The following is a 13,512-nucleotide window of genomic DNA, read 5'->3' as shown; positions in this document are numbered from 1 at the left end:
GAAATGATGCGCTAAAACAGGTAACTCCTTTGCCTATGCGAGACAGAGGGAAAAATATGAGGATGTCAGAGTATTGTAGCAAAAATAGATTTAAACTGAATTGTGAAATACTTGTGATGTACATAATGCTAAACATGCAAGACTGAAACACTGAAAATGTATTAGACCTATAGCAGGAATGTTTTCTTCCCAACCAAACACTACACCAGGTGATTTCACTGATTAGTACACCTTCAACCAGTTGAGGCGAGAACTACTCAGTGAAATCACCTGGTGTAGCCTTTGGCTGGGAGGAAAACCTGCAGACTCTTGACCCTCCATGGCACAAAGTTTGACACCACTGGCCTACAGGAAGCAAGATGGTGCAGCCTTGCTATTATTTCTGATTAGTGAATAACATATCAGCGTGTGTATTTCCTGACATCTGCCTACGATGAGGAAGTTATTGCAGATGCTAGGCTGCCATATTATAACTTATTTAAAAGACGCTGATGAAGAGTAAAGATGTAAACAATTTGTTTGCAGATTGTAAACGAGGAGGCTTCATGCCCAATTCACAGACAATGATCTTCTTGCCCACCCCATGGAAATAATAAATACTTTTTCAGCCAATTATAATGCTTCACTATTGCTGTTGCCGGCAGTCAATCCTACACAGATCATCACTGAGAATGAAGGCGCTGCCGCCATCTAGAGGTGAAGTCTGTACACGCAAGCAGCATTTTTCTTCTCACTGCTGATTTTGAACAGCACTAAAACACAACATAGACTTCCAACATAGGGCTTAAACTAGAACAAGAAAATTAAAAAAGAAAACAAATTTTCAATAATAATTATTTTATCTATGACATTATTACTTGTACATCTTCACTGTCATATTCTTTGAGTCTAGTTGTGAAGTTCTAAGTTACTGTAGCCTATATGAGTGTTTTAGGAGTGAAAAGACAGATACTGACAGTGAATGGAGAAACTATAAATCCTGTAGGTTGGAGGCCCTCCACCACCGGGCAGCTATGGATCTGATGGAAACTGTCTGGAACTGCATTGACAGGTCCTCACAGGGTGTGCTGGCTAACCAGGGTCTTTTTTCCCCTTGGGTTTGAACAGATTCAGCTCTGTTATGGAGGCGTTTCTCTGTGCAGAGCAAATGACTTTGCCCTGATCAACCCATTGTGGATTAGGGCTCTTGGATCCATATGTATTAATGGATACATTGGGTAGGTGTATGTTTTTTTTGTCTGAATATGATACATAAGCCACTAGAAATAATTAAACATTTAAGTTTCATATGGGGCTTTCCACAATCCAAATCTCTCAATGACTGAATCTTAAAAAAGTTTTGCTAAGGCTGTCATCGTGTTCATTTGAAATATTAAAATCAGCCAAATTAACATTCTCAATCCCACTTTGAGAATGACTAAAGTAGGCTACAGGAAGGCCATGGCCTAGAGACTGCGAATAAACATTTGTTCTTTTTATAGAACTTTAAATAGTAGGCTACACCTCGCCTTTCGCCTGTCCCACTCCTACATCTGCAGCTGACTTGGAGAAGGAGCCACATGAGCTTAAGACTTAAGACTTAATGTCCGACTGGAGGTTATGACAACATCGCTGTGCTTCACGCGGACTCCACTATCAACAGAGTACGCAGCTACTGGTACTCTGCATGTGTGAGTAGGAGGTAGCATTGTTGCAATGAAGATATACAATGTTATATAAGCTATATTACCTTTTAATGGGACTAAAAACCTACATGTTTTCATTTTTAACACAATTTTCTGTTAAATACATTGTTCCTGGAATGTTAAACCTCTGCATTGTGTAACTGTGACTAATAAAACAGCAACTGAATTCATGTCTGATCATTTGTACATTTACTTGTCATAGTTACTGTTCACATCGATTATGATGGTGATGAGTAGCCTATTATTAATAAGATTTTATTATTGTTGTGGTATTTGCTCCCCTCGCCTTCAGCAGTAAGGATAGTGGTGTTTGTTGGGCGACCACCTGGCATCAAGTCTTTCGCACCTCAAAAAAATATGTCACCAAACATATTTTCCTGCCAGCACCTTCATGACCAGCAGAACTGTGGCCTGAAGAGCATACTGACATTTTATTCCTCGTGTTTATGAGCGGGCTAAAAATATACAACCAACTCTCTGTCTGAACACTATGATGCATCCAAGGCACCGTGAAAAATGTAACACTTAAGCTGACCAGTGACCCCTGACTTCTCCCACAGCAGCCGGCTCCTCTCCCGGGCTCGCAGCAGAAACAGGCATGCGTTGCCTCTGGCTGTAGCAGCGAGAGACTGAAGCCGTTATGTGGCCTGCTGGCCGTGCCACCACTCAATATCCTCGCAAAATTGGATGGGTTCCCAGAGGGCTCTCTTTTATGAAATAATGGGCTGTCAAACCAAAACCCAACCAGCATCCAGGAGACACTCTTGCACACTCACTAATATAGCAAACACTCAGAGTTTGGACACAGGTTTGGACTTAAGAACTGACACAGCTACAAAAAAGAAACCTTGTGGCACTATGGCTGATAGACCACAGAATGACTGTTTACTGTGTAAGTCATGGGACCAATTCATCCATGTTTAATCTGTATGTTTTCAATGCATATGTACGTATAAGTGCAGGCCGGTTGGAGTGAATGTGCAAGAACAGCAGGGGGTGTAGCTCACCATGTCAACGTCAAATTTTTTTGCAGTTCTGCTCCATCTCACAGTGTGGACAGAGTTATGTGGTTTCCTGGGCAGGGGGTCACTTTAGCTATTTTCTGCTCGTTTCCATTGATCAAATATTTAAGGGAAATGTTTCAACCACAGAATGCACCACTAAATCCATAGTCCTCATGCCGCGGCTCCCCACCAAATAAGCTCTGTAGAAGTGTGTCTTTAACTGGCGAGCGTGTTGTGCGAAAGGTCCTGTTGTTTTTCTGCTCTATTGGTTCCACACATTGACCGTGACTGTCTGGCCCTCCAGTCTCCGGGGCATTCCAGCCGACAGACACACAGTGCAACATGTGCAACAGGAGCCACCACAAAAAAATAGACAGGGTTTAAGGAGAACCACAAAAACTTTCGCCTGTCAGTTTATTTTCTGTTATGGATATCTCTGAAAACAGACGACTACAGTACAGGACTTAGACATGTTAGCCTGCCTGAGCTATTTTACAAACCGTGAGCTTGGAGATCTTGAGCGTCAAAGATTTGACATAGGCTATCATCTGCAAAACTGTGATGTACTTTCTATATTTTTTAGTATTTAACCCCAAAAAGTACTTAACACCACACACGCATAAAGTTACATTCAAAGATAATGAATATGTGGATAACTCAATTTTGATTAAAAGAAGAAAAAAAAAGAGTCACATCGAACCTTATAATTCCCAGCTCACAAAAAGTAAAAAGACGTTTTGTAGTCTGCCCTGCTACATGTATTAGTGAGTGGGTTGGGCCGTTCTTTTTCAAGAGAGAGCAATGGTAAGCCTTTATGTGTCTATGTGTTTAACTCCCACCTTTGCAATGAGGCCCCTCCGTCACTCTCCTGTTGGGGAGGGCCCACATGGAAGCGATTACGCTGAGCAGAGAGGGAAATTACAGAGAAAACCTACAGGACTGGAGCCCTCCTATAACCACTCACTCATTCACTTAGATTTATACACATGAACACAAGCTCAGAAGCATGCGCGCACCCACACACACACACATACAGATAGACAGAGAGACAGAGAGAGAGACACACACACATACACATGCACACAGGAGCTCTGCTGCCACCTTGCCTGAAGCAGTACATTTCCACTGCTGGCTCTGTTGGGACAAGGCTGCAGTGTGCTTCCCTCCCCGCCTTCCCTCTCCTGGACTGGAGTGGTACAGGGCCAGGGCTGTAAATTCCTCAGAAAGAGCTGTTAAGAGGGCCTCCATTAAAACAGGGGGGGCCGGCGCTCGCCAGAGAGGAGCCGACTCAATAAGTCATCATCGGAGCCTGAGGCCAAACAGGGGCCCATGGGAGAGTAGCTATAGGCGCAGACTGGATAGAGCATTACTTACCTCGCTCCGTTTAATACGCCTAGTTTACCTGGTGATACGGGTGCCTGCAGCGCTGCGATATTGCATTAAAGGGGCAGTAAGTACGATTTTTACTGCCCCATAATATATCTGCGGGGGTTGATAGGGTCGTCGACCAGTGCCAATGACTCGCTTCACCAGGTGTTGTGATTTCTGGCTTTCAAAAACTCACTTTCCAGAAATTTCCCACTGACCCACTGTAATTTCAAGGCACTCCTCCAATCTCCTCCCCCCCACCTACTCACATTTTCAACAGCTCAATTATGGAGGACGGTGCTACGGTGCTGTTCTCAAGCCAAAAAAGCAAATGACAATGCAGGATGGTTATTACAGTATTTTGCATCGCAATAAATTACCTCTTCATGAGACATTTCTGCTGGATGTCTGCGCCAATTAAATAGCTTACTCATCTCTGTTGTGAAACCAGATGGGAGGGGTGGGGCTGGGGTCTGTGCCAGGAGGAGACAAGTTCTGTCAATGTCGTCGCAATTCCTACTGGTCACCAACAGAGGTTAATAAAGGTCATGGATCTCTTAATGCCCCTCTGAGTGCAATCATATCAATTTGACGTCAGCATGTCTTGATATGGGAAACAATACAATGCAATTTGTTGTCCCGAGGGAAATTCAGTTTGCACAGTGTGCATCATGCACAACAGTGGACAACATACTCCAGATTCACTGCAAGTCACATGGGACTTGATGAAACATGACACATCGAATTGAATGCTTTGGGATGTCAGTGTATTCATAGCCTAAGAGGTGGAGAGATATAACCAGGAGGTCAGTGTCACCTGACCGCAGCAACTGCTATGTCAAAGAGTGGGATGCTTGTGTATTGAAGTTGGATAGTAAATACTTTCACCCCAGTCCTTTAGCAAGTGAACACTTTGTGTCAATTTGGCGGCTGCTGACCTCAAACGCTGCAACACAAAAGACTCTGATGAAAACCACATCCACAACCACGAGTAGTGTGCAATACAGGCATGGTGAGAGTTAAAAATTTCAATAAATGAAATGACAAAAGTCTAATTTAAAGTCCCTTTCCGCCTCATTAAAGGGTAAAACAGTGACATAACGCAGTGGCTCAAACACTGAGACACTTCCTCTCCCTTTGTGTTATCATTACTAGCTACTTGTGCCATCACCCCCATAGTTTACGAGAGTGGCATGGCTGTGTACACACTGTGGTGTCTGGATCTACGGCCTGGATGCACATTAACCGTTCCTCCTCCCTCCGCACACGCTCCTCCAAATCAAGCCCGTCATTATCCCAGGCGTGCTGCAGGCTCCCAAAATATCTGTCACGCAGCTGTCGGCACCTCTCCGCTCAGCAGCTGGAGAGGCTCTGGGGCACTCCCTCGCTTTTCCGCCCTGATACCATACACTGTGCACCCTCGCCCTGAAGCAGAGGGGCTAGCAGAGGGGCTAGCAGCGGCGATACCCACCCCCAGCCATCGTAGAGTCAGTCTCTTCCAATCTGCTGTGTGTGTGTGTGTGTGTGTGTGTGTGTGTGTGTGTGTGGGTGGGTGGGTGGGTGGGTGGGTGTGCTGGTGTGTGTTCGTTTTCCTGTCAAAGCCACCCCCTGAGTGGTCTGTGTACTCAAGAGCAATAAAATCCCACACAAATGGTGTGCATGAGGCATGAGAGTGAGCCTATAGGAAACTAGGTGGACTGGACCAGAGACCCTTCCACACTTTCTGCTGTATTTTCCTCTGCTGCAGGGACTTAACCCCCACGTTCAGCAGATTACTTAAGCGATAAGCTACGGGATGCGGTGGTTTACAGTGATTTTAGAACAGCTGGAGACGATGTTAGGCATGATGCAAAGCAGAAGTCAAACAGGGGCCCACAGGAGCTTATTACTTTTATAAAACTTATAAAACTGTAATAATCAAAGAATGAAAATCCTCAAGAAATCTTTCAATTTTAACCAATAATAAAGTTATTTTTCTGCCTACCAGTCTAGTTCTTGAACTGTAGATAAACAACGTAGTTACCGATAGGAGTGGTGATTTTTTGTTAGTGCATTGATATTTAAATGAACTCTAATGCAGTCAAAGGTGTGCGTTTATCAGGTATTTGACCATGACTTTGAACAAAACTATCCATTTCATTATAACAATAAATATAACATGATGCAGTCATGAGCTTTCAGAGCTTCTGAAAGTTTTTGAAAAGTTGTTGCTGTAAATTCTGTCTCAATCACAAGTCAACCCACAGTCGTCTCAATTACAGCTGGCATGATGGATTACGGTCAGTGTTTCATCTGCTGGTGTGGTGCAGTGCAGGAGAATCAATGAAGTTTCTGAACGGCTCCTAATTAAACAAGACTAAGACAAATTCCTGGTGAATAAAGTGATTGTAATGGACTCAAGATAGATGGAGAAAACTAGGACAGGTCGTCGCGCTGACTGCTGGGACCAGTATTTATGGCTGGAGGCCCTGTATCAAAGTCTGAAACTGAAACACACATTTAAACCTTCACTCTCCTGCCAACTCCCGGCTCTCCCTCCCCCTCACGGAGGCCGCCTCTGAGAGCAATGATAGGAGAGGGAACATATTGCACTTCCTGTTGAGATTTCAAGGGAGAGCGAGACAGATAGATATAGTATGTGCTCTGGAAAATCTCAACTACTCTTCTATGGTTAGGATAATGTATGACTATGACTAATCTAGTGTTAGCCTTCAGAGCATGAGTCCTCCTTGAGTTCGCCCCAGGATTTGATTAGTAACAGACCTACTACACGTCTGTTTTTTTTTTTTTCTTTTCTCCTTTCCACTTTTTTCCTTTTCTTCAATCATTGGTCAACCCTGATTTTCTTTGTCCACTGTTTTCATGCCTTTCATAGGCCTAATTTCATTTTTACACAATAACATTGCTCAAAAGCGCCGTCCTTGAAGTCCATGGCACATTCCCATGCTTGAACAATGGCTCCACAGTTACAGCGAGAACACTGGCACTTCTGACTAACAACATGATCCATCTCTGACATGCCAAGGCCTTCTTCCAATCAGAGCGACATCATATTATCAACACAGGGAGCATTCTCTCTGCCTTACCCCCGCTCCTTGGCTTGCCCCTTCTTGCCACCAAGCAAGCAGGAAACGGCTGCATGCTGCAGTAGATTTCTGATCTGAGATCAACAACAAGGGAGACCGCAAATCCAATTTTGCTGCATCGGAAAAAACTGGGCACCGACATTAAAAAGGAGTAAACATTGGACCCATTTGCTGTAGATAGCTACCACCTTTTGTGCAGTTAATGGGCACAGTGTGATAGCTTTGTCTGCACGGGGTGTTGGAGTTATACATGTCTAACATTTTCCAACATTCCTCTGCATGCTGAGAGCTCCAGCCCATCAGGTACAATTTGTGTAAAACTTCCCCAGATGGGTCATGCAAGACAGACATCAAGGTTTTCCTGACAGAATATCACATAAAAGATGTTTTTTTCTGGCAAAAGTCAAATGCTCTGAAAAATTTATCGGGGCATCTGATTCCATTTAGCTTTGAAAGTTTCAGATCCAAGTTTTTAGTCTACGCATTCACAAAATCACAGTGGTGTCTCTCCTCATTCAGATTCTCTGTTTCCTCCTTTCTTTGTTGTATTCCTTGGAGAAAGACAAAAGCGACCAAATTACACTGAATTTTCCATAACGCTCTCCAAGCCCCTCCTCCCCTAACCCCTGAAACAATCTCACTCTTTACCACCAGCACCCCACCCACATGCCGCTTCTCTTCATTCTCTCACTCTTCATTCGTTTCTCTGCTTCAGTGCAAAGCCAAACAAGCCAGCCATTAAGTTGAGTTAAGCGCAGGAAGTGGGCCTTCGGGCCAGGCGGCACTGTTTACAAGGAGCTAGTCAGGTTTCAGCGGCGCTTTGAAGTGAGCAGCACACAGGAGACTGTCTGTCACTAGGCAAAGGCCCAGCGCTGCTCCACTGACTCACTCACATTCCCCCCATTCATCTGAGCGGAGAGAGGGAAGGAGGGCGGGGGCAGAGGGGGCGTCGAGGGGCAGGACAGAGGAGGCACAGGTAGATTTATGGTTTTTCCCCCTCAAACACAGCATCCGTTGCTACCTTTAATCACTCTTTACCTGTCTGTTATCACAACCCAGATCTTTATGTAACCCCACATAAAGATACAAGAAAAACAAACAGCTTGTCAAACAAGTCGTGGTATGGATTTGAACTCCATTGATACGAAGGCTGTCAAATACAAGCTCTCTTCAGTGAATATGACCAAGTTCAATCTGATGCAGTCAATATGTGCTGAACATCCCCTCTAAATCTATGCAGGATGAATGAAACAATATGAATGTAGGTACAGTATGTGTCTGTGTTTCTCAAGAGCCTGCTTCTACCCTGGAGCCTCTGCGCTGAGGCAGGAGTATCTGCTTTCTCCAACACACACACACACTTCATGACATCACCTCAGAGAAGGTTTGGTTTCAGCCATGCACGGCTTGGGGGATTCCAACTTGGCGCCGTGCGCCGCGAATGCAGAAAAGTACAACATTAAGCAAAGCTGAACACCCTCATTTTCCCTTCACTAACATGCAGACGGTAACATTTTCACACCTAATCTGGGAACAGCACACAGACGATTGTGTTGATTTAACCAAGCCCTTTCTCTGGACAAAAAGTCTTCACAGTTTGTTGGCACTGCTGGTGTAAGTTGACGGGGGATAAAACCCTCCATCTCAAAATGTCACAAGCGATCTTTGTGCCAGTATTGCTACCACATTCTAACAGGAGGCTGGCGCCAGTTTCTCTGAGACAAAACATACAGACGTGAAAACTTTCAGAACGCACTGGGAGGGGGCTTGATTAGTGATTAACAGGACAGGCGCCTTAAATCTTTACAGTTGCCTTTATAGGTGCTCATTCCCTCTATCTCACAGAAGGCTGCATACATGGTGTGTAATAATTTCCATGAAGACTTCCAATAATCTTCTTCACAGTTGCCTCACAGTCTGAGGTAACAGATGTTCAGGTGTGACTCAACTGTCAACACTGTGGCAAAGGCAAGTAGGCAACATGGCTGCCCTTTTACAAAGTAAAGTAGTTCAAAAAACGCACTAGCAATGCTGCAATACATAGTTTATCCAGAGTTTCAGGAAAAAGGTTAACATATTATAGAGAAAAGGCTAAGAAAACATTGAATACTGCATTTTTGTGGGGGGGGGGAAAGCATCTTAACTAGGGATTTATCACGCATTTGATTTATGATTATTTGATGAGTGAGACTCATTACTGTTCAGATACACCGCATGTCTTTTGTGGAAGAGGTGTGACAGAACATTGGGAAAGCTTCCCTGATATGATACAACAGACTGAAATAAAGATATTCTTTGAAGTCCTCAAGCAAATCAATCATCTATTACCTGGAAACAATAAAGGAGGAGCGAGTCTAGACCTATATGGCCTCCTTGCAGTGCAAAAGTAAAGCAAGCACACTGGCAGATAAGAAAAACATTTACTTTCTTTAAATACAAATATAGAATTTCATGTTTTTACAAATACTATTTACAATTTCATTTAATTACACGTGACATGTTGACAGAGAGAGACGATAAGTGGCCATTCTTTGCATGGCTCATTCCCTCTCACTGTTCCTTGCTGTCGGATCCTCGCTCCCCTTGAGTTTATGGTGGCTTTCAGAACAGGGCCAGAGGGGGGGAGGAGAGCATCTCAGCACATGGCATCCATAGTAGCCATGTTTGTTATTTGTTCAGACAGTCAGGTTCGGTCCTTGTTTATCCAGCTTGTCCTTTTGTCAAACCCTAACACCCAAACCCTCAATTTGGCATGCATGTATGGCTATACAACTGAGTCGAATACAAACGCTGTGGGAATCTAAGCTAAACTCTGTGCTACTTACCTATCACTTGGGGAGGATAATACACACATCAGTCCTGACAACATATGAAAGAAGTCCCGCTGCTTGGCCTAATTTCTACACAGTGGTCTCTCCATGCTTGCTGTTTGTCAGCCTGGTGTAGAACTTGTGCCAGGAGTGCAGAGTCTTGCCAGACCAGATCCAGAAGCCGGAGGTGATGCCCACTATGAGCGTCATCAGGTACTTGATCATGTAGACGGTGAAGTCCGGGGTCATGCGGGGCGCGGCCTGCATGGGGCAGGGGATGGCCAGGCCCTTGCAGTTGTGGCTGACCCAGCTGCGCTCCCAGTGGGGGCGGAAGGCCTGCTCGTAGAAGAAGCAGGCGATGACGATGGTGGCCGGGACGGTGTAGAGCACGCTGAACACCCCGATCCGCACCATCAGCCGCTCCAGCTTCTCCGTCTTGGTGCCGTCGTGCTTCATGATGGTGCGGATGCGGAACAGCGACACGAAGCCGGCCAGCAGGAAGGAGGTCCCGATGAAGAGGTAGATGAAGAGCGGGGCCAGCACGAAGCCCCGCAGAGGGTCCAGGCTGCTGAGGCCCACGAAGCAGACGCCGCTGAGCTCGTCCCCCTCGATCTGCCCGATGGCCAGGATGCTGATGGTCTTGACGGCCGGCACCGCCCAGGCCGCCAGGTGGAAGTACTGAGAGTTGGCCTCGATGGCCTCGTGGCCCCACTTCATGCCCGCCGCCAGGAACCAGGTGAGGGACAGGATGACCCACCAGATGGAGCTGGCCATGCTGAAGAAGTAGAGCATCATGAAGAGGATGGTGCAGCCCTCCTTTTTGGTGCCCTGGACGATGGTCTTGTAGCCGTCAGGGTTGAAACTGTCATTGCACACCACCTTGTCCCCCAGGAAGTAGCCAGCTATGTAGGCTATGGAGACCATGGTGTAGCAACCAGAGAGGAAGATGATGGGCCGCTCAGGGTATTTGAAGCGCTGCATGTCCACCAAATAGGTGGTGACTGTGAATAAGGTAGAGGCGCAGCAGAGCACGGACCAGACAAGAATCCATATGCGTGCAAAGTGAATCTCTTCATCAGTGAAAAACATGTAACCTCCGCTCCTTGAGGGCTCGCAGGGAGCTGCACAGTCCGCCTCCCCTAGAAACTTATAATTCAGATAGGGGGGAACTTTGAGGACAGACGGGCAACGGAAAGGCCTGTCAGCTGTGGAGTAGACCCGGACACCGGGGGTCCCGGGGACGGGCACGTGGACGGGCGGGACCGTGGCGGCGGAGGAGTCGTTTTGGCCCACGCAGATGTGTCCGTGTCCCAGGACGGGGAAGTTCTCGCAGCGGAGGCGCTCTGGCCACTGGAAGCCAAACTTGTTCATGAGCGCCTCGCAGCCCTGCTTGGCTCTCTCGCAGATCGACCTGCACGGGGGGATGGCCTTCTCCAAAACGGTGCACACGGGAGCGTACATGGAGCACAGGAAGAACTTCAACTCCGGCGAGCACTGTACCTTCACCAGGGGGTAAAACTGGTGCACCTCCAGTCCGGCGTCCTCTTGGTTGTAATGGCCCACTAGATTGGGCATGATGGTTTGGTTGTAGGCAATGTCCGTGCACAGTGGTATTGAAATGGGCTGGCAAAACCCATGCTCCGGGACGGCGATTCCGTTGTCCCCTTGATACTGCGCTGATATCAGCAATGGCAGCAGGAGTGCAATACACCAACTCTTGCAAAAAAACATTTTCCTGGGTGATTTTAGTTTTAGGCTACAGCTTCAGCCAGATCAGAGTGCTGTAAATCTGTTTAGAGTGTAGCATCAGGAGTTTTGCGACCAACTATCTGTGCAAGAGTCCGCTAAAGAAAAAGTAGTGAAGAAGTGAACGCTGTCCGTTTTGTGCTTCTCCTCTGCTTCTCTCGCTGCTGGTTGACTTTTTTCCTTTCTACAGCGCCGATCCTATCACCAGGGTCAAGTCAGCCACAACAAGAAATATGACTTCCGGTAACACATTTCAAAATAAAACGCATATTGGCGAACATTTGTTGCAACATTTTTTGAGTAATGCAAATTACCAAAGTGATGAGAAAGAATATATTTAAGGAGGGATATGTAGAAAATGATTGAGAAAAATGAGGAACTAGGGCCTGAATATGTATCATGCCAATAATAGTAATATGAATATTAATAACATAGTAATAGTAATTGATAGTAATAATAATAACAATAATAATAATAATAATAATAATAATAAGAGGATGATAAGAATGTATTCATGCAGAAATTGTTGCACTACAAACAATTTGGGATAAGGGCTTCCCATAAACAACCAATATAGTAGACACATTTTGGAACAAATTTGAAATCAAATTGCATTATGACAGTGCCTGGCCAGTATCCAATTTTTAATGAAAGCCAAATATCGGTCTAACCCTGCTTTGTGCACACAAATTATTTTAATGTGCCAATGTTTATGCTTTTATTTTGAAGGCACAATCGCTTGTTTTCCGATCTTATTCTGGCTAATTCTGGCTAATTTTGTCTGGCTTGACGCAGCAGCTCGTCGCGTGGCCCAACCAGACTGTTTCAAGTTCCCCTTGAACTCGGTGGATTTCAGAGAAAGGAGGAGACAGACAGAAGGGGGTCTTGAAACCTGCTTGAAACTACTTCCCACCTTTACTTCCCCACCCACGTCAAAGCTTGGCACTCTCATTAGTTGATCAATCAATCAATCAATCTATCTATCTATCTCTCTATCTATCTATCTATCTATGATAAGATAGGCCTAAGATAAAGATTAGAAAGATCTCTGTTGGTAAACTGGATCATTGCAGCAGCAAATAGTAATAGCATACAGCAAAGAAAATAGAATCTAAATAATAATATATCAAATGGGAGTTATATAAATATATGCAACCACAATTTCAATTTTGAACCCTAGAACATGTTAATTAGAATGCATGAAATAAAAATGTATGGGGAAATTAGGGTGTGCAAAATAACAACAGAGACAAAGAAAGAATGAATGCAGAATATCTAGGCATACAAAAATATGAAATGTGCAATATGAAATAATGTAAAAATTGGATAGATATCAATATATATAAGAATATGGGAATATGAAAACAGATGTGTGAATTTAGCCTACAGCAAACATGATATGCAAAATGCGCATCATATTCAAGTCTACCGAAGACCAAACATAGGTAGGCTACAGAAACAATATGAGAAAGTAACAAAATAGTCATACTTAAGTGATGTAATGGTCAATAAAAAGGTTGGTGAACTATGATCTAGGTGATCATCACAAGAAAAACAACTAAACAAAGATCAATAGTATTTTCAGAAAACCATACTTTTTTTTATTTATTTTTTTACATTTTCCTCCTTAAAAGACCCTGTCCTCACTTACATTAGTTGATGCTACTTAATTTGACGTGTACTATACAGAATTTACATCATTAGTAAAAGGTGGGTCTTCCTCATGAATAGAATGCCAGTTTGGGCGTGTCATGGGAAATTATCTATTATTGCTATGACTTTATATTGCTTCGTGTTTCATACAGGACAGGTC

The 13,512-nt window shown here is 44.6% G+C and overlaps 1 protein-coding gene across 1 annotated transcript; it reads right to left on the bottom strand.

Annotated features, from left to right (window-relative positions):
* Positions 1-8,980: 8,980 nt before the first annotated feature.
* Positions 8,981-11,866, bottom strand: fzd2 (frizzled class receptor 2). Its single transcript, XM_071925709.2, has one exon. The coding sequence runs from the start codon at positions 11,682-11,684 to the stop codon at positions 10,044-10,046; it is 1,641 nt and encodes a 546-aa protein (XP_071781810.1). The 5' UTR covers positions 11,685-11,866; the 3' UTR covers positions 8,981-10,043.
* Between the last annotated feature and the right edge of the window lie 1,646 nt (positions 11,867-13,512).

This window comes from Centroberyx gerrardi, chromosome 7 (assembly GCF_048128805.1).
Source record: "Centroberyx gerrardi isolate f3 chromosome 7, fCenGer3.hap1.cur.20231027, whole genome shotgun sequence".
NCBI lineage: Eukaryota > Metazoa > Chordata > Actinopteri > Beryciformes > Berycidae > Centroberyx > Centroberyx gerrardi.
Note: the sequence above shows the minus strand (reverse complement) of the source record. Positions and strands in the feature narration are given on the sequence as shown.

Bases quoted from the DNA above. Each gene is read 5' to 3' on its own strand.
- fzd2 (XM_071925709.2), bottom strand. From the start codon at position 11,684: ATGTTTTTTTGCAAGAGTTGGTGTATTGCACTCCTGCTGCCATTGCTG.